Consider the following 27,131-nt stretch of genomic DNA (forward strand, 5'->3'; position numbering starts at 1 on the left):
TTGATTCTCATTACAGATGGTTGTGAGCTACCATGTGGTTGCTAGGACTTGACCTCCAGAAGAGCAGTCTGTGCTCTTAACTGCTGAGCCATCTCTTCAGCCCAATAACATTTTTAATTAGTATTTGTGCACGTAGGTATGTACACATGGTACCCTCCGAGGCCAGGCATTTGTGAACTCCAGATGTGGCCCTCTGCACAGGCTTCATCGCTGAGCAGCCTCCAGCCCCACCCCATTTTTTGTGTGTATGGGTACAGAGCATCATGTAGCCCAAGTTGCCTTGAGCCCCCGATTCTCCTATAGTTTATTTTATTGTGTATGAGGGTTGAACTGAATTTCTGAAAAGATTTATGTATGTGTATGTGTACCTGTGTGAATTTATGTGCAGCATGTGTATGTTGGTACTGGCAGAGCAGAGGGCATCCTATCCCTTGGAATTGGATTTGTAGGTGGACTGATATATAATGTGGGTGCTGGGAATTGAACCTGAGTCTTGTAGGAGTAGTAAGTTCTTTTAACTGGAACCACTACAGTTCCTGTTGTGTGCTTTTAGATTTATTTTTTGTTTTCCCTGTGTAGCCCTAGCTGTCCCAGAATGCACTTTACAGACTAGGCTGGCCCTGAATTCATATCTACTGTTGTCTGTGGGGGGATTTGCGCACCCCCCCCCCTAAGGCAACGTTAGATCTCTCTTGAGCTGCAGGTATAAGCAGTTGTAAACACCTGACATGAGTGCTGGTCATAGAACCCAGGCCCTCTGCCAAGAGCAGTATGTGCTCTTAATCCGAGTCATTTCTCCAGCCTACACCAAAAAATTAGAATTTTTTCTTAGTAGTTAATCAAAAATTAGGGAAGGGAGAAAAAAAAAATCCAGTAAGGATTGGGTTTTTTTTTCCTGTCCTGTTAATAGTTCTATCAGATTAATTTGCTTTATTGTCAGTGTATTTATGTGTGTACAAGTGTATATTTTAGCCTAGAGGATCTTAGCTGTCTACACATCTGAGGAAACAGGCCAAAAAAAGCACATGACTAAAGTAATGCAGACACTTATTTTCTTTATCACTCCAGGTCACCTGTGCCACCAGCCAGTCAGGGACCAGCTTTTCACATGTAAACTAAAGCTTCAGAAAACCTTCCTATCTTAACATGGCCAGCTCTGCCTCTGCCAAGAACTATGGTGATAGCCCAGTGCAGTCAGCCAGCAGACTCAGATCTGCGTTGGAAGACATTTGTAGAATTAAGGGATCTAGTAGAAAGTTAATGAATGTCCAGAATTCAAAGTTGTTTTAACAATGGCTCTTGTAAAATCTAAATCCCATGTGAGAAGAGTTGCTATAACATTAGTACTTTTGCTTCAATTTCAAAGAACAAAGGCTATTGGAAAAAAACTTTAATAACAGACTCCATGTGATTTTATGGGCAACCAATTAGCAGATTAGTGAATCATTTAACTTTCTTTACTCAATATTCCACTCAGAAAGATAAATCCAAAAAATGCAACCTCTCTTATACTGACCAACGTAACTAAGTACAAATGAAGTCAATGGTGTATCCCATTAGCATGCTGCGGTGTATGTCAGTAAAACAAGCCCTCCCCGCCCCAGCCCTGGCAAACAGATAAATGATTGTGCACTGCGTGATGATACCTTTAGGTGAGAACTTTGGTTCATGCAGTTGGCTGCCACAGACATTGCACCCAAAACCCGCAGCCCTGGCACCCAAAGTCAGTCAGCGGTGGTAGCTCCTGGGGTCAGCAATGCTCCTTCCATAAGACCAGGTGAATACTATGGTCAGGCATGCTGGTGGCAAAGACTAAGCCCGTGTCATTGTGCCCATCCAATCCATTCAGCCAGGATGCTTCACCTGCCAGGAAGCTGGAGCCTCTCTTTGATTTCCTGTACTCTGGCAGAGGCCAGCGGCTAATCAGGCTCTCTGTCCTCAAGTCCATGATGTATAGGTAGTGGTGGTCAAACAGCAGGGCGAAGACATCTCCAAAGCCAAGCAAGGCCAAGTTTGCTACCTCAGGTGTCTTGATGACCCTATAAGGAGGAGAGTTCAGGGTCATGAGGCAAAGGAAACATTGCTGGGGACACTTAAAACTCCAAGCTAATTTAGAGCTAATAAGAATTTTTGAGCCAGGCATGGTGGTGCACGCCTTTAATCCCAGCACTCGGGAGGCAGAGACAGGCGGATTTCTGACTTTGAGGACAGCCAGGGCTATACAGAGAAACCCTGTCTTGAAAAACAAAAAAAAAAAAAAAAAAAAAAAAAGAATTTTTGATTAGGGCTGGAGAGATGGCTCAGTGGTTAAGAGCACCAACTGCTCTTTCAAAGGTCATGAGTTCAAATCCCAGCAACCACATGATGGCTCACAACCATCCATCTGTAATGAGATCTGATGCCCTTTTCTGGAGTGTCTGAAGACAGCTACAGTGTACTTACATATAATAAATAAATAAACCTTAAAAAAATTTTTTTTTGATTAAAAGAAAACCATGAGGATAAAAGTAGGCTGGTATCAGCCTACTTACAAAAAGCAGGGAAGAAGAAACCTGCCCTCTGACAGACAAGCAGAGGCAAGGTAAACACAAAATATCCATCCAGGCTTGAAAGAATCCTACAGGTTAACTTATAATTCAAATAATAAAAACCACTTTATTTAATCACTTGCACTCTTAAGACTCAGAAACTGACACCCAGGCAGTTCACACAATCTGTTAGTTAGGGGTGAAAACCAGAATGAAAGAGTCAGCTCCTACTAGTAAGGTACCAAAGCCTGATACATCCTCAGGACAAGTCTAAATGGCTTTTTCTCTAAAAATACTACTAGCTAGAGATAGTAAGAATTGCTGGGAATTTATAAGCATCTATTAACAATGGATTCATAGGTTTTAGAAACAACTGGCTAAGTTGGGAAATCAGTCACAGCTTTCATAGGGTGGCAGTTCCCAAGTATCAAGACACAAAATGGGAGACCTAATGCAATATCTGCACCAATGAAAAAAGAAAAACAAAATCAAAGCAGCTTCCATGTGTCAAGCACCAGATTGACAGGAAAAGTCAGATGTTGTTTGGAGTCTACACTTTCCCATGGCAACCTCCTTCGGCTCCTTTGGTTGGGAGGTTAGTTTAGATGTTAACAAGGACACTAGCAACTGGCTTATGTCTAAGAGCCAACTAGAACAGGGGCGGCTGGTAATCTCAGCAAAGCAAGAACAGCCAAGGATATTAGCTAGAGCAGTGTTTGAGTAGAACAACCCTTTCATAGGGGTCTAAGACCACTGGAAAACACAGATGTCTACGATTCATTAACAGTAGCAAAAAATTATAGTTATGAAGTAGCAATGAAATAATTCTATGGCTGGTGTCACCTCAAAATGAGGAAGATTGAGAACCTCTGAGCTAGAGGAAGCAAAACAGCATGTCAGGACAGGGAAACAACACGTTATTACTGTCAGACAGCAGAGTGTGGCTAGAGAAGGCCTCCCATTACAAGTTCTAGAAAACAAGAATGAGGTTCAAAGGACCACCCCACCACCCAGATTTGAATTTGACATTAGGAAGGGAGGGCCATAACCTATCATTTACCATTTGTTGGGCATAAAACTTCCTAATTAACACAGAGCACATGCTGGCCCAAGGAAACATTACCTGAGAATATCATAACTGGCAAAATCCCACTGGTACAGACCCAGGGCTGAACTACAGACAATGTATTTTCCATCAAAATGAAGTCTTGGCTGTAGGCAGATACTTCTATCCTCGGAGACAGACAGTGTCTTTAAGCACTTACAGTTGATTTCTCTCCCAATTGGCCAAATCTAAAAAAAAGGGATAATGATTACTAAAGAAAAGTTGGTGTTTATACAATGTGGCTTGAAGAAAAAAAAAAAGTGGCACCTGTTAATAGACAAAAAGGGAATATAGTGCTAAGACTTCTGTTTTAGTTAAGAGTTATAGGCTTAAGTCCTGAGTCTATATGGTCTTAGATAAAATATTTAATCTTTCTAAATAAAGATAATGCCCACTGTAAAGAAAGTTTTAAAATGCAAAAAAAAAAAAAAAAGAATGTCATAAATTATTAGCAAACTATTAAAACAAGTCAAAGTTTATCTAAAAACTGAGGAAGGTATGAGGCATGAGCATTACAAGTTCAGTCTGGGCTACATGGCTGAGCCCTCTGAAAATACAAAAAGAAACAGAATATGTGGAAAACAGCTTTCTGTGCTTGCTCTTGTGTGTGTACATGCCAGTGTTTGTACACAGGAGTTCACATGGAAGTCTAGGTGGATGTTGGGTGGCTTCCTCAATCACTCTCACCTTATTTTCTAAAATAGGGTCTCTCACGGATTGCAGCTCGATTTGCTTACGTTATCTGGCCAGCAAGTCTCAGGGATCCTCTTATCTCTGCCTCCTCAGCACCATTCCTAGCCTTTTTAATGGGTATTGGAAATCTAAACCCGGGTACTGACTAGCCTCCTGGATTTATTTCCTTTACAGACCACAGAAACTGCTCTGCATACAGACAGATGAACCGTATTATTTCCAATGGGTGTAAGATGACTTGAACTGCCAGGTGCTGCTGGCATATGCCTTTAAGGGAAGAAGACAGGTGAATGCCTGAGTTTGAGGCCAGCCTGGTCTACAGAGTGAGTTCCAGGACAGCCAACCAGGGATACACAAAAAAAACTAGTTTCAGGAAAGGGGGGAAAAAAAGACTTCTCCCTGGCAGTAGTCTCCCTTTTTAGTTCTTATATGCTAATTTTTTCTCTGATGAGATAAATTACAGAGGGAGAAGACTTACCTTGATCTCATATTTGTCTGCACTTAAGAGGATGTAGTCTCCAGGGCTGTGCAAGAGAGACTTGACTTTGCACTTCTGCAAAACCACCTACAAGCATAAGCATTTTTACATTATACAAAGAACCTTTCACTCTGTTCCTGTACTAATTTTATATTGTTTTTAAATTGAAATCTGAAAATGAGCTTAAATTGTTATATACTAGAATATATAATATGAATCTTTAGGTTTAACTTCTAACATTTTTACTACACCCAGATTCTGTTAATAGCTGTGGGAACATTTTTCTTCTTTCTTTTTCTTTCTCTTTTTCTTCTTCTTCTTTTTTTCTTCTCAAGACAGGGTTTCTCTGTGTAGCCCTGGCTGTCCTGGAACTCCCTCTGTAGATCAGGCTGGCCTCAAACTCAGAAATCCGCCTGCCTCTGCTTCTTGAGTGCTGGCATGTGCCACATAGTCTGGTGGGAGCATGTAATCTTATCTTTAGTTGGAAGTGCTAACATCAGGACTAATTTGTAAAATTGTAAGGTGTGGACTTGGGATGTAACATGGGAAAATACTTGTCTACCATGCACAGGCCCCAGTCTGACCTCCAGTAGTATATTCAGGTTTACTATTTATTTCTGCTGTTATTAGGCACACACACACACACACACACACACACACATACACACACATATACAAATACTCAAATGTAAGGAATCAAGTGTGGAAGTGTGTGCCTTTAATCCCCAACAAGTGGAAGACAGAGACATGCAGATCTCTGTGAGAACAAGGCTACTGTGGTGTGTACATATTGAGTCCAGGTCAACCATGGCCATCTAAAAAGACCCAGTTCTTAAATAATGAACAGAAAAATGTCCAGATGAACAGAAAAATGAACAGATAAACACAAAAATGATCTGTTTTCATGAGTAGGTGCACCACAAAGGAAAAAGCAGCAAACTCAGAATAAGAATATATAATCTGGTCAGAGGTCTGGTGAACTACAGCCCTGGAAAAGACCATGTAGCTGGTATATTATTCATTTAGTGCTGAAAACTGAACCCAGAGCTTTCCACTGAGCTATATTCCAGACTTATGCTGCTTTTTAGTTTATTCGTTTGTAAGATGCGAGGTAAAATGCCCATTACCTTACTTCAAATAAATGCAATGAAGATCAAATAGAACCATGAAAACAATAGTAACAGAAAGCAAAATTCTACAGCACTTGGGGCCATCTGTTATTGTTAGGTCTTAGTAATCTTAAAACACAGATGACAGAGCTCAGGTCATGAAAGGGGGAACCTGTCCATATTACAGGCAAAATCTTAAAACCACACCCACTAAAGTTGCATATGATAAACAATTTCTGTTTAACAAATGAACAAGCAGTTCCCTATCTTCTTGCCCTGATCTTACTTTTACCTATTCAGAGAAAATTTTAGATGGTCCAACCAACCTCCAATGGTTTTCCCAATATGCTTCTAGCATCTACCAACCTTAGTATGGTCACTAACTCATGTGAGGCTAGTTCTCAGCTCTATAGCATGGCTGTGCTGGCCCTTCAGTGCTTTCATATGAACCACACTCTTATCTGCTGCTTCTACAACTATCTCCTAGTCACCTTGTTCTGCCCTTCTCAAAATGTTTGTCCTAATTAGTTTCTAGAGTTCCTTATGATTCACTATGTCTCCTTCATAGAACTTAATTATACAGAGTTCTCTTTGATAGTTCTACTTAATAACCATTTCTATGAGATTAAAATCCATTGGATCTGGCCAAGGTCTATTTTGTTTACTTTTACATACTCAGCTTCTTAGAAAATAGCACAATGTGCTTAAGAAAAGTGTGTCTGCATAACATACCATTCACCAATACTGCATTTAAAACACAACAGCTTTGTTTTGAAAACAAGAAAACATCCCAATGTTCTGTTAAATACCCGTCTTCTTTGCTTCCCTTATATTTTTGTCATGGTGGTGCTGGGTTTGATCATAGAGCCTTGTACATGGCTCTACCACTGAATACCTACCCCCTCCCTATCTCACATTTTACAAACACTTAATTTTTTTTGTTGTTGGTAATGGGGGTTTTGTTTAGTCATCGTTGTGTTTTTGGTTTTTGTTTGTGTGTGTCTGTGTGTGTGTCTTTTTTTGTCTTGAGGATCAAACCCAGAGCTTCATGCTAGGCAAGCAATCTGCCACTGAGCTATATCCCTATCTTGCAAACACTTATTTTTCTGAAACAAATATTATAGTTCCTGAATCTATCTTTATGTAGCTCAGGGCTGGTCCTGTACTCCCGGTATTTCTGCCTTTGCCTTTTAAGTGTCAGGATTACAAACATGTACCACTGTACCCAGATAAAAGTGGCTTTTACATGCTGGTCACTATTGTATACCATCATGCTCAGTGAGTGAATCTATTCCGATATAATTATCTACAATTTACACAGGTCTACCATCCGCGGGGAGCCTTCCTACCTTGGTGACCCATTCAGTATGCCCAGTGAGTGTATTCAGGCATGTCCCAGCAGATAAAGCCCATACTTTCACAGCGAAGTCCGCAGAGCCACTCACCAAAATATCCAGTTCATCACTGTAGTCCACACTGAACACTAGTGCATACAACAGAAAGTTAAAAACATGCTTCACTGTCACTGGATCTTTGTAAAAACAGTAACATTTTTTCTCTTAGCTGGACAAATACATAACTTCCTAACCAGGGCACATTAAGAACTGAACTACTAAACTGGCAATTTTATGATACAAAGAAAATTTTTTTCAAAACTATTATTACCACAGTTTATCCTAAGGTTGAAAAAGCTTTGAGAATAACTGGGAGAATTCACTTTCTCCTATTTGTGTTAGCTTCAGCGAGATGGAAGTGATGGCATCCCCTTTTAGAGCTGCGTGCTTGACACCACGCATACACGTTAGATAGTTTATGGGAAAACAGCAGCCCAGACACCCCTTTTAAGATCTGCAATGATAGTAAAGCACACTCAGGCGCCTAAAGGGCCAGGGCAGAGAAAACAAGGATCTCAGAGGTCAGGCTTAGTCATCCATTCAGTGGTGTCTTAAATTTCTTCACATCATACACTTAGCAACTAGTTCAAAACATACAGTGAATATTCAATATCTGTTTTTAAATGTCTATCAAACTCAAAAGGATATTGGGGACCTAGAGATGAGGATGCTGGTCTTCAAAAACTCTGAGGGAAAAGTTATGTTTTTTTTTAAAAAGGTTACCTGTTGCTAGAGAACCACTGAAGATAATGACTAATCCGCCCAGGGCTATCAGGTAGGACTTCAGAGAAGACACGGTATTAGAGCTGGGACATGAAGGATGTGTATAATTTATTAAGAAAATAAAGATACTTGAGGTAAAGCAGACAGCAAAAGCATGGATTAAAAGCTCAGTAGTGGGCTGGTGAGATGGCTCAGTGGGTAAGAGTACCCGACTGTTCTTCCGAAGGTCCGGAGTTCAACCCCCAGCAACCACATGGTGGCTCATAACCATCTGTAACAAGATCTGACCCCCTCTTCTGAAGTGTCTGAAGACAGCTACACTGTACTTACATATAATAAANAAANAAATCTTAAAAAAAAAAAAAAAAAAAGCTCAGTAGTATCAAACCTTTTTAGAGGTAAGGAATGAAATCACCTAGCAGCTGTGGTGTCCTTAAGCTATGTGGTATTACTCTACTAGATGGGGTCTGTACTAAGCCATAGATTTTTCTTTTGTTTGCTTTTTGAGACAGGATTTCTCCATATAGCTCTGCTGTCTTGGAACTCACTATGTAGACCAGGCTGGCCTCAAACCCAGAGATCTGCCTGCCTCTGTCTACCAAGTGCTGGGATCAAATGTGTGTTCTACTACATAGATTTCTAAGTAAGAACAGATAAAAAAAATGTTTGAGTTTAATTGGAGGGGTGTTTTGTAAGAGAGTCAGATATAAAAAAATACAAAGCACCAGGTACAACATAAGAAACTCAGTATAAACAAGGTATAATGATAGCCCAAGGTGTTGCTTGTTTTACTCACTTAGCAGCCAACCACTAACTGCAAGTTCTCTGTGAAGATCATACAGTCAGTGAACCACCTTCTGCCCAGGGTGTTTCAGCTCTAAATTTGTAAGTGGAATAGTCTAAATGTCTAAGTGTAGTAGTGTGGAATCCACTAAAAACAAATATGACTATGTAGCAAGAGAGAAATGCACTGGGGGAGAAGGACAGCTGCTCCTTCCAGCATACATAAGGAGCATTTCCAAGGCTAAAGAAAAGCAAAACATCCCAAATGTAAGTAACTAACTGCAGGAAAATAGCTTCAGTGGTTAAAAAGAGAAAATGCTAGATTAAAAGCAAGTAAGCAAGTCCCCCCAAAACAAACAAACAAACAAAAAAACCACCTTAAATATTTGACTCTCAGTCTTACGACTAAAGTAATTGTAAAGACTCTTGAAAAAGGAGAACACACCCGCCCCAGTGTGCCCCCGGAAGTGCTGGGTCCTGGCTCCGGAACTCCACTCCCAGCAGGCCACAGTGTTGTCAAAGGAGCCTGTCACAAGCTTCTGTTCATCGAACTTCACAGCTGCACAAGTGTGGGTCTGGATGCCGTAAACACACTGCCCTGTGCTTACATCCCACAGCTTTGCAGACAAGTCATCTGACCCTTGAAGAGAAAAACCAGGAAGGTTAGTATGACCTATAACACCCTAAAGAAGGAAAGTCTGCCCCCTAAAGAGGGGCTCCATTGTCCCCTCTGTAGTTCTTTAAACCAGAGTGCAGACAAGATACTGAGACGTGTTGGGCCTCAAAATGGCATTAAATTTACTAAGATAGAATCCAAGCTTTTTGTCTTTTTCCCTTAATTTTTTCTGGCTATAGGATGATATTAAATAAAATACCCCTTTGTGCTCCCACATGAAACAGTTCATAAATGTCTGGCTATTAAAAATTTCCAGTTGGATTGGGTTTATCTTCCTCTGGCTGTACGTTTACACCTGTACAGTTGTTTCCTCGGTCCTGAGCCTGAAGGAATGCTGACTGGGAAAGCACAGCGCATTCTAAGATGGGATAGAGGTAAGCCTCAGATTGCCAGAGAACTCGGTACAGAAGGTAACTGGTTAATTTCTTGAGTTATCTTGAAACCTCAATGAATACTAAGGATAAATTACCCACAAATATTTATATAAAATCACAAAGATCTTAAATACTGTGGGAAAAAGTTGGTTTGATTTCTGTAAGGAAGGAGAAGCAGCCCTGAGTAAAGTCCTGAATGAATGTGTATTTTGACACGAGCAAGGCCTGTTGATGACTCTAAGACCAATTGGCCCATGGTAAATTGGCAAAACCACATACAGGCTGGACTAAAAGGGACAGCAAAGTTTTCCTTGGGAATGAATGTGTTTACAAACAACTGACCAATGTGTACAGAAACTAAGAAGTGCAGCATCTTCTAGTTGTTCAGTCTGGGACTGGCTGCCTAAGATACCTCCTACTGAGACTAAGTAATTTTTCCAGTGTTTTGTACCTAATAAACACACTGAAGTTCTGGGTTACTGTGGTTATAGGACCCCACCTGATCCCAGCTTCATTATTATGTGTGTCTTTTTTTTTTTTTTTTTTTTTTTTTTTGGTTTTTCGAGACAGGGTTTCTCTGTATAGCCCTGGCTATCCTGGAACTCACTTTGTAGACCAGGTTGTCCTCGAACTCAGAAATCCGCCTGCCTCTGCCTCCCGAGTGCTGGGGTTAAAGGCGTGCACCACCACACCCGGCTGTGTCTCTTCTTTCTTAAGGGTTCCTCACCAAGAATGTAGGACTCAGCATGGCTTCTGATGAAAAGGTTACACTAATCATGATGGTAATTTCAGGACTGAGCTTTTATTAATTGAACAATCCCAAATACTATATTTTGTCTCAAAATTTACTTTTAGAGGCTCAACAAAAGACATTTTTGAGGAACACTAAATATTCTATCCTGGACACTGTATTCTAGGAAAGCACCAACAACCCAGTTTTCAAAGGCTGAAATGATTTAATAAAATCGGCCACAAAAACTCCCCACTAGGGGCTGGAAAGATGACTCTAAGGTTCAGAGCAAATACTATTCTTGCAGATGCTCTGGATTCAATTCCCAGTGCCCAAATGGCAGCTCACAACCATCTGTAACTTCAGTTCCAGGGGATCTGATGCCCTCATCTGGCTTCTGAGGGTATCAAGAACACAGGTGGCATAGATACAGATGCAGGCAAAACCCTCGTCACATAAGAGATCTTTAAAAAAAAAAAAAAAATCTAGCAGGGCAGTGGGGGCACACACTGTTAGTCTCAGTGATTAGAAGGCAGAAGCAAGCTGGGCGTGGTGGCGCACACCTTTAACCCCAGCAGTTGGGAGGCAGAGGCAGGCGGATTTCTGAGTTTGAGGCCAGCCTGGTCTATGAAGTGAGTTTCAGGACAGCCAGGGCTATACAGAGAAACCCTGTCTCAAAAAACCAAAAACAAAAAAGAAGGCAGAAGCACATGGATCTCCAAGTTCAAGGCTAGTCTGGTCTAGTCTGCATAGTATGTTCCAGAACAGGCAGGGCTACACAGAGAAAACCTGTCTTGAAAACCAAGGGGTGGAAAAAAATATCCCACCTTTAATTAAGAGGCAGTATTTCAGAGGATGGCTAAATAACTCTTCCTTGCCAAAGACTATAGGCATGACATTCACATGTAGCTATTTAGATCTTTGTTTCCCCTCTATAAAATGAGGGGTAGAGTTTGCTGGTGGTTTGTGATGAATTGGAAACTTTTAGGATCACCAAGGGATCTTTAGAAATACACAGAGCACTGATGACACAGCTCAGTGGTGGAATGCCTGCCTAGCAGGTGCAAGGTTTTATGTAAGTTGTTCTACAATACCACAGAAAATGTAGAAATAAGCATAGAAAGACAGATCCCACCCAGACAGGAAGCTAAAGCATTCTCATTTAAAGTCATGGAACTAAAACCCTATAACCTCAGAAAGGTTATCAGGCAAATCTCCATCGACAACCCTGAGAACTACTGGTCTGCAACAGTGTACCCAATAGGAACCATGTATAATTTGTCTTCTAGTAGTTACTTATAGAAAAATGAAAAGTATTTAATTCAGTTTGTCAAAGTGCTAATACTTCAACATGTAACAAATAAAGTATGGACGTATGAACACAGCACTCTTTATTCTTTTATATTCTGGCATTTCCCATTTCATAACTCAATCTAAACAAGCCACAGTTCAAGAACCCAGCAGAGCTCGTGGCTCCTGTGCAGCACAGCAGAGCACAGAAAGAATGAGGTTCTTCTGCTCTATGACCAGTGTTTAACCGGTATTTCATTCAGTAAACAACTGTGTAAGATGTCTATGTCAGGCATGGACTTCCTGCTCTCAATGCCCTTAGTCTGACAGGTAAATAAGGTGAAATATCAGTCACATGGTCAGTAGTGGGAAACACAGAAGAAAGCCACAGCAAATACAAAGGCATAAAAGAGAAAACATTTCAGATGAAATCCACCGAGATTACAGCTGTGCTCCATAACATGCAGACAATCGTGCAACATGCCTCAGGCTTGGGTACAACCAGCTCCTCAACTATATCCCACTTCTACTTTTTTTTTTTTTTTTTTTTTTTTGACACCGTTTTTTTTCGATATGGGACTTTTGTCTTTATGTATATCTGTGGATCAGCTGGGGGCCTGGTGCCATAGAGGTTGGTAGTGATTTAAAGATTTATTTAGCCGGGCGGTGGTGGCGCACACCTTTAATCCCAGCACTTGGGAGGCAGAGGCAGGCGGATTTCTGAGTTCGAAGCCAGCCTGGTCTACAGAGTGAGTTCCAGGACAGCCAAGGCTACACAGAGAAACCCTGTCTTGGAAAAAAAAAAAAAGATTTATTTATTTATTATATATAAGCTTACTCTAGCTGTCTTCAGACACTCCAGAAGAGGGAGTCAGATCTCGTTACGGATGGTTGTGAGCCACCATGTGGTTGCTGGGATTTGAACTCTGCACCTTTGGAAGAACAGTCAGGTGCTCTTACCTGCTGAGCCATCTCACCAGCCCCTCCAGTTCTACTTTTAAGCCAAGCTTTGGTATGTTTGAGGAAAAGATTTTGTGGTTTTAAAAAAACTTTCAAGTTCTAACTTGCTGGAGTTATATGGATGAGTGTTAATGAGTTCAGTCCCTGCAACCGTGGAAAGACAGGAGTGACCCAGCTCCACAGAGTTGTCATTTGACCTTTACACACACAGAGACACACACACACTTGGAATTTTTTTAAGGTTTTGGCATATAGTTGTTTTCCCTGTATGGATGTCTGTGTACCAGTGCCTGTGGAAGCCAGAAAGGGGTGTTGGAACCCCTTGTTAAAGATATTGTGAGCTACCATCCATGTAGGTGCTGGGAATTGAACCCAGGTCTTCTACAAAAACAGCAAGTGCTCTTAACCACTGAGCCACATCTCCATCTGGCAAATAAACAGGGGGGTGGGGGGAAGGAAGGGAGAAAGAAATCTAAAATGTGAGTAAGTTAATGTGCTCAAAACTTAGACTTTGAGGGCTGGATAGCTCAGGGGTCTTGCTGCTGCTCCTGCAGAGACTGGGGTTCAGCACACAACTGTAATCCTAGGAGAGCTGACTCCTACAGGCACCGGGATCACATGGTGTACGGACATACATACAGGCAAAGCACCCACACACATAAAATACAAATGAAAAAAAATCATTTTAGAAGTTTCACTGTTCAAGCTAGGAAGTTACTCTTGTGTTTCTCTCACCCTGTATTTCCAAATACATTGGGAATCTCCACTTAGATATCCAACAAGTAAATAAGTTTAGTTGACCCCAAACTAAACTTCTTTTTAAAAAAAAAAAAAAGATTTATTTATTGCATATAAGTACACTGTAGCTGTCTTCAGACACACCAGGAAGGGTCACCAGATCTCATTACGGATGGTTGTGAGCTACCATGTGGTTGCTGGGAATTGAACTCAGGACCTTTGGAAGAGCAGTCAGTGCTCTTAACCGCTGAGCCATCTCTCCAGCCCCCTGAACTTCTTTTATTATCTCAATTCCACTGTCATTTTCTAACCATGCTTTTAGTACTACTATCATCCCAGGACAGAGCTGGAAAACCCAGCCATTTCTGACAGTAGTCAATTCACTATCAAGTTCTGTCCAGTGTAACAGCTGCTCTTACATTGAAACATTCCTTTTTAATTTTTTAAAAATCACATTTCTCCTTAGTACCTTATTTCTAGACTGATCTAACCTGAACTAAGCTGTATTGGGTTAAGACTTTTTTTTAAAATTTTTATTTGTAAGTTTATTAATGACTTTGTAAAATAGAAACATACTTATCAGAGATTTTTATTTCTTCAGATACAGTACCATGTCCTATTCATCCAATACTTGTTAACTAAGTGGAAATATTAGAGAGAAAGAAAAGAATGACACATAGAGAGAAAGAAATAAGGGAAGAAATGAGAAAGAAGATATGAAAGAAGTGATTGCAAATGATGAAATAATATATACCATCTTTTCCCTTATCTTTTAGTCCCATGTTCTTTCTTTGGTCTGCATGTGTCTGTCATTCTCAGGCCAAATCTACTATATTAAAAACGTCAGAAATAGCCAACCATGGTGACACATGCCTCTAATATCAGCAGCACTCAGGAGGCAGAGGATCTGAGTTTGAGGTCAGCCTGATCTACAGAGCATGTTCCAGGAGAGCCAGGGCTACACAGAAAAACCCTGCCTTGAAAAATAAGCAAAAGAATCTGAAATAGATGATTAATATGCTTCAAATTTTGTGGATACTATTAATATTATCATTGTCCGATCTCAACTTCAGGGCTGCTGGACTCTTGGGATGCTTCATTTACCCATTAAACCTTTTCTCAGTTCTTCATGGAGTGGGAACATCAATCATATCATGATTACATTTCTTTTTTTTTTTTTTTAACTTATTTTATTAGATATTTTCTTCATTTACATTTCAAATGCTATCCCGAATGTCCCCTATACCCTCCCCCCACCCTGCAGGTTAAGACTTTTAACTTGGGGCTGGAGAGATGGCTCAGTGATTAAGAACACCAACTGCTCTTCCAAAGGTCCTGAGTTCAAATCCCAGCAACCACATGGTGGCTCACAACCATCCGTAATGAGATCTGACGCCCTCTTCTGGAGTGTCTGAAGACAGCCACAGTGCACTTACATATAATAAATAAATAAATCTTTAAAAAAGGACTTTTAACTTGGCAGCTCAGAGCCTAAGGGCTCTGAAAGAAATCTGGATGGTTATCTCCTAAGGGTCCATTTCAGAAACTGTTGGATGGTGCAGCTAAAGGGCATTACTGGACATCAACTAGGCAGAGGCCAAGAATGCTACATATCCTGCAATATTAAGACAAGGCATAAAAATATTGTCTTCCACTTTACAAGGTACTCACTCATAATGGTTCTCTGCCAGGTATTTATTTGGAAGTAAAAACCTTATTTTTGGAAAAAGGAGAACCTGAACTGAAAACACCATCGAAGAATTCTCAGCTGGAAAATAAATATCAGGGAAGTGTCTTCCTAGGTTTAACCACCAACACATAGAAAAGCCACCACAGCTGTGGGTGGGACCAGGGGGAGAACTTGCAGCGCTGTCTATGTGGTGTTGGCTTTGCAGGGATGCAAAATACAAGAATTATGGGATCACTAAGACTCACACCCCCCCCCCAAAAAAAATTCCTGAAACCAAGCGTTTTGTGGAAGGGTCTGATTTTCTGGCTATGAGACCCTGAGAGGCCAACCCCCCGTTCCTACTTCACAGATATGAAATTCCCATGTCAGATGCTAGAGAATCATATGGTCTCTAACCATGCACAAACAGGACTTCTGGATGTTGGCTTCTGCACTGTTGTTAGCCTGCTGACAGGCAAAGCCAACAGGATGATGTTCTGGAGAAAGCAGTACTCAAAGTGCCCGCTACAGTGAGGGCCATCAATAAATACTATGTATAAAAGCAAGCACTAACTTTTCCCTAATGCAGAAATCACTTGTTTGTCTGAAAAATAGGAACTAGCTTTTCTTTATTTGGTGGGGGTGGAGTTGGGGCATCAACTATGTTCATACAAGACTACAGTTTTATTGAGCTACACCCTCAGTCATATCCTTTATCTGTTAGAGCTCTCATTTTTCTCACTCAACCAGAGGTAAGTTCAAGCAGTCCTACTGTTCATAAGATCAACACTACTGAAACAGTGCTTAAAATCTAAAGATTAATACTGAAAAATAATTAGTGCATTTCACAAAAATCTACACTTGAGGCTTCTGCAAAATTAGATCTAGCCACCCCATCCCTGAATCCTACCCACACAGTAATGACAGAGCAAAGCTGCATTCTGGAAAGGCAACTATTGTGACTTGGCACAGTGCTCAGGGAGACTTTCACCTACATTAAGTCATCTTCCTGATGGAGCATGTTTACCCTCTGAGCAAAGACCTGCCCTGCTTCTCCTACATTGTTTTCTAAATAAATAAGAAAATAAGTAAACTATTGACTATCACAAAGTCCACTAGTTTCATCTCTCATCTTTCTGAAATAAACTGCAAAACACAGGGAGAATTCCCTCGGTACAGCTGACTGTTAGCCATCACCTTCTCTGATAATACCATCTCTCTGCTTTCTCAAAGTGCTAATCTGAGAGTCTCCATAAGCTCACTGCCAAATTCAGGATTCCACAGTTTACCCACAATGAAAACTAGAGATCTTAAGAAACAAAATAAGCAGTGGGACAGAGAGCACAATAGGTAAGAATGCTAGTGATCTTCTACAAGACTGAGTTTGCTTCTTGTTCACAACTGCCTTTACTCTAGCTCTAGGGAATCTGACACTTCTGGCCTTTCCAAGGCACACAGACATGCACATAAAAATACTTAAAAGACAAACATAATTCTTTAACACATATTTCTCTCACTTGTGAAGTCTCATGCATGCTGCCATTAGAAATTTCAAACTAGGCCAGGCGGTGGTGGTGCAAGTCTTTAATCCCAGCGCTTGGGAGGCAGAGGCAGGCGGATTTCTGAGTTCAAGGCCAGCCTGGTCTACAAAGTGAGTTTCAGGACAGACCCTGTCTCGAAAAACCAACAACAAAAAAAAAAAAAAAAGAAAAAGAAAAGAAAAGAAAAGAAAAGAAAAGAAAAGAAAAGAAAAGAAAAGAAAAGAAAAGAAATTTCAAACTAAGCCTGGTATTGGTGGTCACACATTTAATTCCAGCACTCTGGAGGCAGAGGCGGGTGGATTTCTGAGTTCAAGGTCAGCCTGGTCTACAGAGTTCCAAGACAGCCAGGGTTATACAGAGTAACACTCTCAAAAAACAAAACAAAAACTTTCAAACTACCAACTTTTTAAATCAATTTCAAAGGCTACAACATAATTTTCATGTGTAAACCTGGTGAATTATAAAAAAAAATAACATATGCCCATTTAGAAACTAATCTTAAGAAGTAAGATTTGGGGGGGGCTGGATGTGGGTTAGCATGGAGTACATGGCTAGCATACACAGGCCCTGGGTACCTATCCCCTTCCTTAACACTGAAAACAAAAATGCAGATTTGAGACCACTAACAAATATTAACTTTACAAGTAGCTAAAGAACTTACTTTTTCAACAAATAACTGAGGGTTTTTCCTCCTTACATGTATGGGTGTGTATGTGTATGTATGTTTACAAGTGGAGACCTTGGGGTAATGTCCAGAATCTTCCTCTACACTCCTTACCTTTATTCCTTATGAGGCAGGGTCTCTCCTAGGGTCAAACCTAGGGCTCACCCCTATGACTTGATGATAGAATCATCTTGCCTCAGGGATTTCATGTCTGCTTAGGAAGCTGCTATTACAAATGGCCTGCCACACAGCTCTCCTATCTTTGAGGCTTTGGGTAGCCCTAACTCCAGTCCTTACAGTTAACCACTCACCATCTCCCCAGCCCACAGTTCAGCTTTTACTACATGAAAAGAAATGATGAACCAGAGTATAATTGTGAATGCCAGTAACCCCCAGACTCAGAGGCTGAAACAAAGGCTACAAAAATGAGAACTATCTCAAATCTCAATCCCTTTTTCTCTCCCTTTTCCCCACCCCCACCCCAACTTTTTTAAAGCTGGAAACAAGGTTAATCCAGAACACTGGCTGCTCTTGCAGGGACATGGGTTATTCCCCACACCCACATAGTGACCCACAATCATCTTTAACTCCAGTCGCAGGGATCTGATGCTCTCTTCTGGCCTCTACCAAGCATTGTACATGGTACCCAGGCAAAATACCCATACCAATAAAATAAAAAAATTAAAAAAGAAAAAAAAAAAAAAAAAAGAAAGCAGGCCAGGGTTGGAGGCCAGTGAATGCTTTTAATCCAGCACTTGGGATACAGAGGCAGGCAGATCTCTGTGGGTTTGAGACCAGCCTGGTCTACAAATTGAGTTCCAGGACAGCCAGGGAGGGCTGTTACACAGAGAAACACTTGTCTTTTAAAGCAAAGCAAGACAAACAACAACAAATATGGTGCCTAGATGCAGAGAGGTATCTGAATAATTTGTAGAAATGCACTCATTATTATAGAATTATTCTATAGTAACACAAAAATTTAAACTTAACAATTATATGGGTACACTGTCATGTGCTTTAAGATTGTTGAAAGTAAACTCCGAGAGTAAAGGTTCTCCTGTCCTGTACTGCAATGTGGTAGTTTGAATGAGAATGTTCCTTCTACGCTCATAAGTGGATACTTGGTCCCCACTTGGTAGAATTCTTTGCAAAGGATTATGTGTGGCCTTGTTGTGGGAGTTATCTCACTGGGGGGGGGGGGGGGGGGCTTTGAGGCTTCAAAAGCCCAAGCCATTCCCAGTTAGCTTTCTGCCTCATGTTCTCAGCTACTACTCTAGTACCTGCCTATCTGCCTGCTGCTGTGCTTCCGGCCATGGTCAAAGACTCTGGCTCCATAAGCCCCAAATTAAATGCCTTCTTTTATGTTGTACTGCCATGGTGTCTTATCACAGCGATAGAAAAGTGACTAAGACATCTAGAACATTTACTTCAAGGGTCCTCCAAGGCACCTTGTTCAAGAACAAGTTGGCCCCCTGGCTCTATAACTGAGAGAAGAAAAAACAACAAAACAAAAAACAGCAAGCAGCTAATAAGGGTGTTTAAAAGATTGTATCCTTCAGAATGCCTAGAAGGTAAGCTATTGCTAACCAAACTTACTACTGTTAATAATATAAAAATGCCTGCAGTGGGAATGGAAAGGCAGTGGGAATGGAAAGGCAGAAGTTCAGCCAGGCAAGCTTATCCCTTGGAATGCTTGGAAAGAAAATTGGAAATACAAACTGTCTCAATATCCCTAGTCAGTTTCTTAGGGATGCTGTTAGCATCCAATTTGATGTCATCTGCTACCATTTACTCAGAAGTCTCACTCTATAGGACTCTTTTAATTGAGAAAGCCAGATGGCTGTCTCAAGGGGGCTTCTCCAGTTGATTTCTGCTCAAAGTTTATAAGCCCTCTACTTGATAGTGTTATATTATGTTTGCTCTCCCAGTCAGGTTGCTCCATTAATGCTACACGTCTAAAGTGCTAAATCTGATACTGAAAGCACTGCTATGGTAGCTCACTCTTGGACTGTACAGAACAGCATGTCACACAGTCACTTAATGCCTAGTGTAAAAAACATACAGCTGTTAGCACTGGGGAGAGTAGGCCCTGTGCTTCAACAGGGCAGCACAGAGGTGCTGGCTCTGGAGACTTGGATGCAGGTAAGCCAGCCCTGGGCATGAGAGCAGGAGAGCTGACCTGCCTCTTGCCACCATGAGTGGCCTATCTGGAGCAGTGCTGGAGAGCTCATCCTAGTGGTGCCGATGTGGGAGAGCTGGCAAGGTGACCAGGCCAGCGACCACCCAGGCCCAGATCCAAGGCTTTGAGTTGACCTACCCCAAAATCTACATCATCTGTGAACTGTTGGAAAACCTGAAAGGGCTGGTCTTGCTGATCTAAAGCTACAGGATCGCCATGATACAGGGCAACAACAGGATTGCAAGAGGAGTCCCATCACAACAGAAGCCAGAGACCTCAAACCAGACCAAAGACTTATTGCAGTGAACATTTGCCAGTGAAGATGGGTGGACAGAGGGATATATGGTAGGACATACTATAACAGGCTATAGCTTCCATGAGATGTGTATGCTGTGTGTGTGTGTGTGAGATTGTCTTTTGTGGAGAGGTTGCAAGGGTAGAGGTTGGATTCAAAGGAATGGAGATGAGTGGGACACAATGATGTGAAGCAATCAATAAAAGGTTTAAAAAAACAAAACAAAAACATAAAAACAAAACCAAGAGCCAGGCGGTGGTGGTGCACACCTTTAATCACAGCACTCGGGAGGCAGGCGGATTTCTGGGTTCGAGGCCAGCCTGGTCTACAAAGTGAGTTCCAGGACAGCCAGAGCTATACAGAGAAACCCTGTCTCGAAAAACCAAAACAAAATGAAAATCAAAAAACAAACAAACAAACAAAAAACCCAAAACCCAAAACCATCCAGCTGTCTTTGTTGCCATGTCCAAACTTTGAACATCGAATTCTTAGGGTCACAGGATTTTAGAGCAAGGAAAGAATTTGTCCCTTCCCATTATTTTCAAGGCAAGGAAACAAACACAGACAGCTTAAATAATTCATCTAAAATATTCTTGCTAAACCTAAAATGGATTTTTTTTCTTTTTTTTTTTTTTTTTTTTGGTTTTCTCTGTGTATCATTTGGTGTCCTGGAACTTACTCTGTAGACCAGGCTGGCCTTGACCTTAAAGATCCGCCTGCCTCTGCCTCCTCCTGAGTGCTGGGATTAAAGGTTATGTGTTACCACAACACCCAGTGTAAAATGTTTTAAAGAAACAAAATAAGAAGTAGCCTACAATTTTCTGATTCACATTATACTAGAGAGAATGTCTAAAACTCTCCTCATAAATCTTTATATAAATGACTCTTCTCCAGGGGGAAGAGTATGAGGGGAATGGGGACATCTAATCAGAGGAAATGCCATTTCCAATATCCCATATAGTCAACACTTGCTCTTCTCAAGAGGGAGGAGCTTAAAGGGATTAACCCTTGTAAGTTATTAAAGAAAAAGGGCGCTGCTTCCCCTCCCCCACCCTCCACCCCCAGGCTCCTTACCTGTACAGAGAAGTCCATCTTTGTAGTAAAGTGCATACACTCTGGCACTATGTCCAATTAACGAAGAGGTCTCAAAGGCTTCATGGTCCTCCAGTTGCTTCATCCTCAAAATAGCCTTCAAATAAACCTTCTTCCAGTGCAATGAGTCCTGAACAGAATCATCTATCTGCCAGCCCAAATTTTTGCACGCAGTCTGCCACACCTCTGTACAGGCACTTATCACCTTATGCCACTGCTTAGAGACCAGGCAGCACGTGAGCAAAGTCTGAGGATCGAGCCATTTTAACAAATAGAAACTGAGCTCCAGGGGGAGGAGTTTGAGGAAGTCCCGCTTGAGGAGAGTCTCCAGGTTATTGGAGAGATGCCTGAGCTGGACTGCCCCACTCAGACTAATCAGGTGGTCCAGAGTTTCATTTTTCTGCAAGTCCGTCAGAGAAAGAAATGTAACAGAAATGTTATCAAGCCATGTCTCAAAGTCCTTTCTCTCCATAAGGTTATGGAAATATTTACCTGTGGCACATCAAAATATTGTATTAGTTCTGTTCAAAAAGATTGTACAAGCAAGACTGATAATAAATGAAGTATTAAAATTAATGTAAATTTGGCATTACAACTTTATGCTTACTTTACAGTTAATATGCTATATTTGAAAGTTCCCATGTACGCAAAAGAAAATACATCTAAGAAAACTTTTTTTTCTTGTTTTTTTTTTTTTTTTTTTTTTTTGAGACAGGGTTTCTCTGTNTAGCCCTGGCTGTCCTGGAACTCACTCTGTAGACCAGGCTGGCCTCGAACTCAGAAATCCGCCTGCCTCTGCCTCCCAAGTGCTAGGATTAAAGGCATGCACCACCACTGCCCAGCAGAAAACATATTTTTAAAAATCATGATATAGTAAACAAGTTAGAGGAACATACATCGGTGTGTGACTTGCTCCTTTTTAAGTCTAACACATGCCACATGCACTGTCACCAAAAAGATTTATAGAACATTCATTCATAAAAAGTATTCTAGTCTACATACAATCTTCCACTCAAACCATTATAAAACTACCTCCTTAGTAATTTCCTTACTGTACTGGCTAGTTTTGTGTCAACTTGACACAGCTGAAGTTATCACAGAGAAAGGAGCTTTAGTTGAGGAAATGCCTACATGAGATCCAGCTGTAAGGTATTTTCTCAATTAGTGATCAAGGGGAAAAGGCCCCTTGTGGGTGGTGCCATCCCTGGGCTGGTAGTCTTGGGTTTTATAAGAGAGCAAGCTGAGCAAGCCAGGGGAAGCAAGCCAGTAAAGAACATCCCTCTATGGCTTCTGCATCAGCTCTTGCTTTCTGACCTGCTTAAGTTCCAGTCCTGACCTCCTTTGGTGATCAACAGCAGTGTGGAAATGTAAGCAGAATAAACCCTTTCCTCCCCAACTGCTTCTTGGTCATGATGTTTGTGCAGGAATAGAGACCCTGACTAAGACACTTACTAAATGCACTTCCATTTGGGAAATTACAAGAATGGCACCAGAATGTAACACACAAATCTCTGGAGCTGTGACCTCTGTATCAGTCATGCTACTAGATATGACCTGACCTGCCACCCCAGATCACAAAATTGGGTTCTACAATAAATGTTGAAGCAAAAAGATGTGAAGAAAGAAAAAACAAATGTGTACTAAGCTGTGTGCCTCGGGTACTCTGGTATTCCATTCCCTTACAGTACTGTTGTTAGAACGTGGATTGCTAAAGGCTACCATTTGCTTTTATAAGCGTCACATAAGCTAGTGACAGCTCTTAACTGTGTTCCCTACAGAGCCATGAGGGTCCTTGTAGCCTGTAAGATAAAGCAAATTAATAACCTCCATGATGCTGGCACAGTGAAACATATAATCTTAGCTTCTTAGAGGCTGCCCTTACAAGATAACTAAGTCAGAGACCAACCTGGGAAATATTGCAATACCACATTTCAAATATACAAAGCAAAAAAAACCAAAAAACAAAAAAACAAAACAGTCATCTGGATGCTCACCAAAAACACTTGCCATTCTTACTTTGCAAATGAAGAAACTACAGGCCCAAGAAGCTAAGTAAATGCCTGTGGTCATAAAGCTAGTGAAACTGCAGAACAGAATAGAATCTCTCCAGATCAGCACAATAGCTGGCACACCTATAACCCCATTGCCAAGGTAAAGAGGACTGAAGGTTCAAGGCCAGCTCTGGCTATGTTGTTAGTTTAGCCTAGCCTAGGCTGTAGGAGTCGCTGGAGGTAAAGGAGGAGGAAGAAAAAGCAGTCCTCTCTCTCTTTCCTAAGAATCTAACTTGGTAATAAGATCTGCTGACACTATGTTTACCTGATTATACCACTTTAAGTTTGGGGAAAGTAACAAAAATTTCAGGGCTAAATGGGACAAAGAAATTTTAAAGTACTTTATATATCAACAGGTGTCAATATATTCTCTACAATGAAGATTAATGCCACATGCCTCTGATCACAGAATTTTCCAGGCAGAGGCTGGTGGAGTTTGAGACCAAGCTAGTCTTTGAGTCTGGGACCAGCTTGGTCGGCAGAGAAAGAGTTCCAGGACTGCCAGGGCCATACAGAGAAATCTGTTTTGAAAAAAGAAAGAAAGAAAGAAAGAAAAAAAAAAAGATTAAACTACTGGAAAAAGGACACTAATTTTAAAAATTATTGTATGTTGATAGATGCTGATATTGGGTAACAGTTTCATGGGCATGTAGTTTGATTTTTATTATATTCAGAAAGTTTCATGGCTTTTGAAGAAGGGAATTTTTTTTCTTCTCTTTACTTACAAGATTGTCATCTAATTAAAAAAATAAAAATGTTCAATCTGGGAGAAAATAAATGTTCTTCTCTGACATGTGACCTAGATTAGATCTGTAAAGTCAGGTCTCACCTTCCAACTTTGTTCACTAAAGTGAGTAATATCCAGGTTCCTGTTTCTACTTTGGCAAGAACATTTCAGACAAAAACCAGTATATTAGTAGATTCAACCAAATGTTTCAAACACATCATCCCCACTTAACAGGAAGGGCTTTTGAAGACAGTATTTAAAATCAGGTTTGGGACTAAAGGACATATTAATGTATATGAAAGGTCTAGTTCTCTACGTGCTAAAAAAAATAAGCAATTCACGTAAGTTTACCAACTCATCTCAAAAATAAGCCTCTTTTGTCTGAACCTTTTATTTTGGATTAGTACAGTCCCTCTGTAACACATCCAGAAACCCTACTTTTTAGAGTGTCCCCCAGACGATGAGGTGGGCACCTGAGCCATTGGGTTTTTGTTTTGTTTTCACTTTCTCTTTTACTGAGGTAGGTCATCATTATTTAGCTCCAAATGGCCTGACTTGGAGTCCTCGGTGTGCCCCCACAGAACCTGTCTAAAACCATTGACTATGCAGAGTGTACTAGTAAAACCCACCAATTTTTACTTTTCTAAAATAATCAACTAGTTTTGGAGGGAACTTCCTTAAAGCCACAGATCTAAGTTGAACTTGTTCACAGAGCATCTAGGAATAATACTGTGTTCTGGCAGCACACAGGAAGCCTCAGGAAATGGGATTTCAATTCAACAGGAGGAGGTGCCTTTAATCCTCAGAGCATTCCTTTCAACAATGGAACAGCCAACTCCAGAACAGTGTTTCCCACTGGTGAGAAGAGCCAGGACTGCTGGATACAGAGGCAAGCTGGGATAAATAAAAGAGCTAAACCAGTCATTTTTTTTAAAAAGCTGATTCAGCCGCTTCCTGTGTGATCATGGGAATGCTCAACTAATGTCTAAGCTTCCATTTGTAAAACAGAAGTTATTCTAACTTAGCAGTGTACGAATCAGAAATGATGCAGAGATGTGAATAAGCCGCTAGCTGGTAACATAAGCTGCTAACTGCTTCCTTGGCTCTCTTTTCTTTCTGCACACACCCCTTGTGCCTTTCACCCTTCTCAATGTAAACATTTAACTTGTTCTGCAGTCCTTAACAGAAACAATCACAAAGCTCTGAGGAAAGGTGTAGTATGATAAACATTCCTAAACTGGGAGATGAGAGCATGAATTTGGTTTCTGCTTCTAAGCAATTTTATTTATGTTGATCCTAATAATTGAAGCAGCGCCTACAAATATCACACTTGATCTTAACATGGTTCATAGAAAATGAAACTACTACTGCCCTTACCAACCAAGAGTCTATGGCCCAAGAGGCAGGGTGGCTCAACCAGAGTTACAAGGAAAGCAGCAGCTCAGTAGTACCCAGACTCCACCAGCCTAAAGCAAAACTCCCACGCCTGCATCTTCTACAGGCAAGGCATTATGGGTGCAAACTGAATGTTTCTCCTCCTTCTAGTCTGCATAACCTGTGCAGGTAAGGAATCAAGGCTTCAGGCCTGTGAGATGGCTCAGTGGGTGAAAGTGCTTACCGAAAAGCCTGATAACCGGGGTTGGATACCCAAAACCCATGTAAATTTGGAAGGAGAAAACTGACTCCATAAAGCTGCACGCAAAACCACACACGCACACACACCGGCACATACATGCTCCCTCCAACATCCTACATAGACATACAGACACACTAAAAATCATCTTTTTAAAGAACAAAAGATAAATACTCATTGTTGTTGGGAAGGTTGCCTCTTTGCCTCCCCTTTCACAACTAGTTAAAAGGCAGGCCAGGCGTGGTGATACACGCCTTTAATCCCAGCCCTCGGAGGCAGAAGCAGGCTCTGTGAGTTCGAGGCCAGTCTGGTCTACACAGAGGATTATGTGTACATAAAAGTATTCTGTGAATATTCAGGAAGCTGATTAAATAATGCTTCAAGAGAGAACTGGAGAGAAAAGGGATGAAGTCCCTTTTAACAAAACATCTTTTTGTATTTAAAACCATGTCACTACACTATTGTAAAGATCTTTTCCTTCTTTTGCTTGTGATATTTAGAATTTTTTTTTTTTTTTTTGAGACAGGCTTTTGCAGTGAAGCCCAGACTAGTCTCACAATTCACAAAGCCGACTGGAGTGCTGGGACTGCTGGAGTCCACAACCACCCTTGGCCTAAAAGCCATTAATTTGGAGACTAATTTTTTAAAACTTTGAAAGAATACAAATAATGTTTATAAAACACGGGCTCTGAAATTTCACTTGTTGGGTAACCATGGGCAAATCATTTCATGTGTTTCAAGCCAAATTTCTTCACTTGTAAACTGTCGCCTGGTACTGTTTTACCTACAAGATTGTGAGGATTAAACAGCGTTCTGCACAGTATCTGGCACACTAAGCCCACACTAAACGCCAGTTACTGTTGTAATGTAGTACTAATACTGTCATTTCTCCCCCTTTTAAAATGAACCATCATCTCAAGTCCACACCTGTTTTCAAGGCATACACACAAGCATGGTGCCTTCCTACACACACTACTACGTTCTGCATTTTATAAACCACCTGTCCACTTTTCATCCTCTTTAAAGTGGTAGCCTTGGGGCATCAATGTTAACTCGTTTCGCGGCTAGAAAAACCGAGGCACCAGAAGGCAGGAACTCTTAGCTCTAATTTTCCTGTCTAAAATGAACTCCGAGTCTCTCAGCCCGTTCGTGATTCCCTTGGTCCCCGGCTCCCGGAGCCGTGTTCCGCGCAGCACTGACCTGAGCGAGCGCCCCGGGGCCCGGGACCTCGCGCCGGGCTCACACCGACTAGGCGCGCTCGGGCCGCCAGAGCGTCGCAGCGGCCGGGTCCGCTCCACAGCCATGGCGCCTGCGGGGAAAGAGAGAAGACAGGCCGGGGCGGCGGGTCAGCAACGCCGCGGGCGCTGGGGATTCAGTCCAGCCCGGCCCGGCCCGGCCAATCGCAAATACAGACCTGGACCTACGGCCGCTGCTCTGAGTCCGCAGCCTCACAGGCAGGGGAGCGGCTTCCGGTGCCGTGCGTCATCTCCGCGCGCCCCTCCGGCGCCCAGCGTCGGGCGGAAGCGGCTCTACTTCCGGCTCTGCCCGCCGGGTACGTGGGAAAGGATGGCCCCGACGGTGGAGAAAGGTCGAGTTTGTGCCGTACCACCTGTCTGCGCTCGCACCTTGTGATCCTGGACAAGGTGGCCCTCTAGATTTGCACAATGTTTATTTTCCTTATCTACCTTTTTTTTTTTTT

At 41.5% G+C, this 27,131-nt stretch overlaps 1 protein-coding gene across 2 annotated transcripts; it reads right to left on the bottom strand.

Moving 5' to 3' along the window:
* Positions 1–1,375: 1,375 nt before the first annotated feature.
* Fbxw2 (F-box and WD repeat domain containing 2) lies at positions 1,376–26,916 on the bottom strand. Of its 2 annotated transcripts, none has more exons than XM_021192407.2 (8): positions 26,847–26,916; positions 26,633–26,741; positions 21,004–21,421; positions 9,259–9,453; positions 7,263–7,396; positions 4,805–4,891; positions 3,652–3,821; positions 1,376–2,039 (listed from the first exon to the last, which is right to left on the bottom strand). In XM_021192407.2, the coding sequence occupies exons 3-8, from the start codon at positions 21,104–21,106 to the stop codon at positions 1,751–1,753; spliced, it is 978 nt and encodes a 325-aa protein (XP_021048066.1). In that variant the 5' UTR covers positions 21,107–21,421; positions 26,633–26,741; positions 26,847–26,916; the 3' UTR covers positions 1,376–1,750. The 2 variants fall into 2 exon arrangements, with proteins under 2 accessions (XP_021048066.1, XP_021048064.1); XM_021192405.2 differs by having other exon boundaries at positions 21,004–21,513.
* Between the last annotated feature and the right edge of the window lie 215 nt (positions 26,917–27,131).

The sequence above is a fragment of the Mus pahari genome, chromosome 3 (genome assembly GCF_900095145.1).
Source record: "Mus pahari chromosome 3, PAHARI_EIJ_v1.1, whole genome shotgun sequence".
NCBI classification, from domain to species: Eukaryota; Metazoa; Chordata; class Mammalia; order Rodentia; family Muridae; genus Mus; species Mus pahari.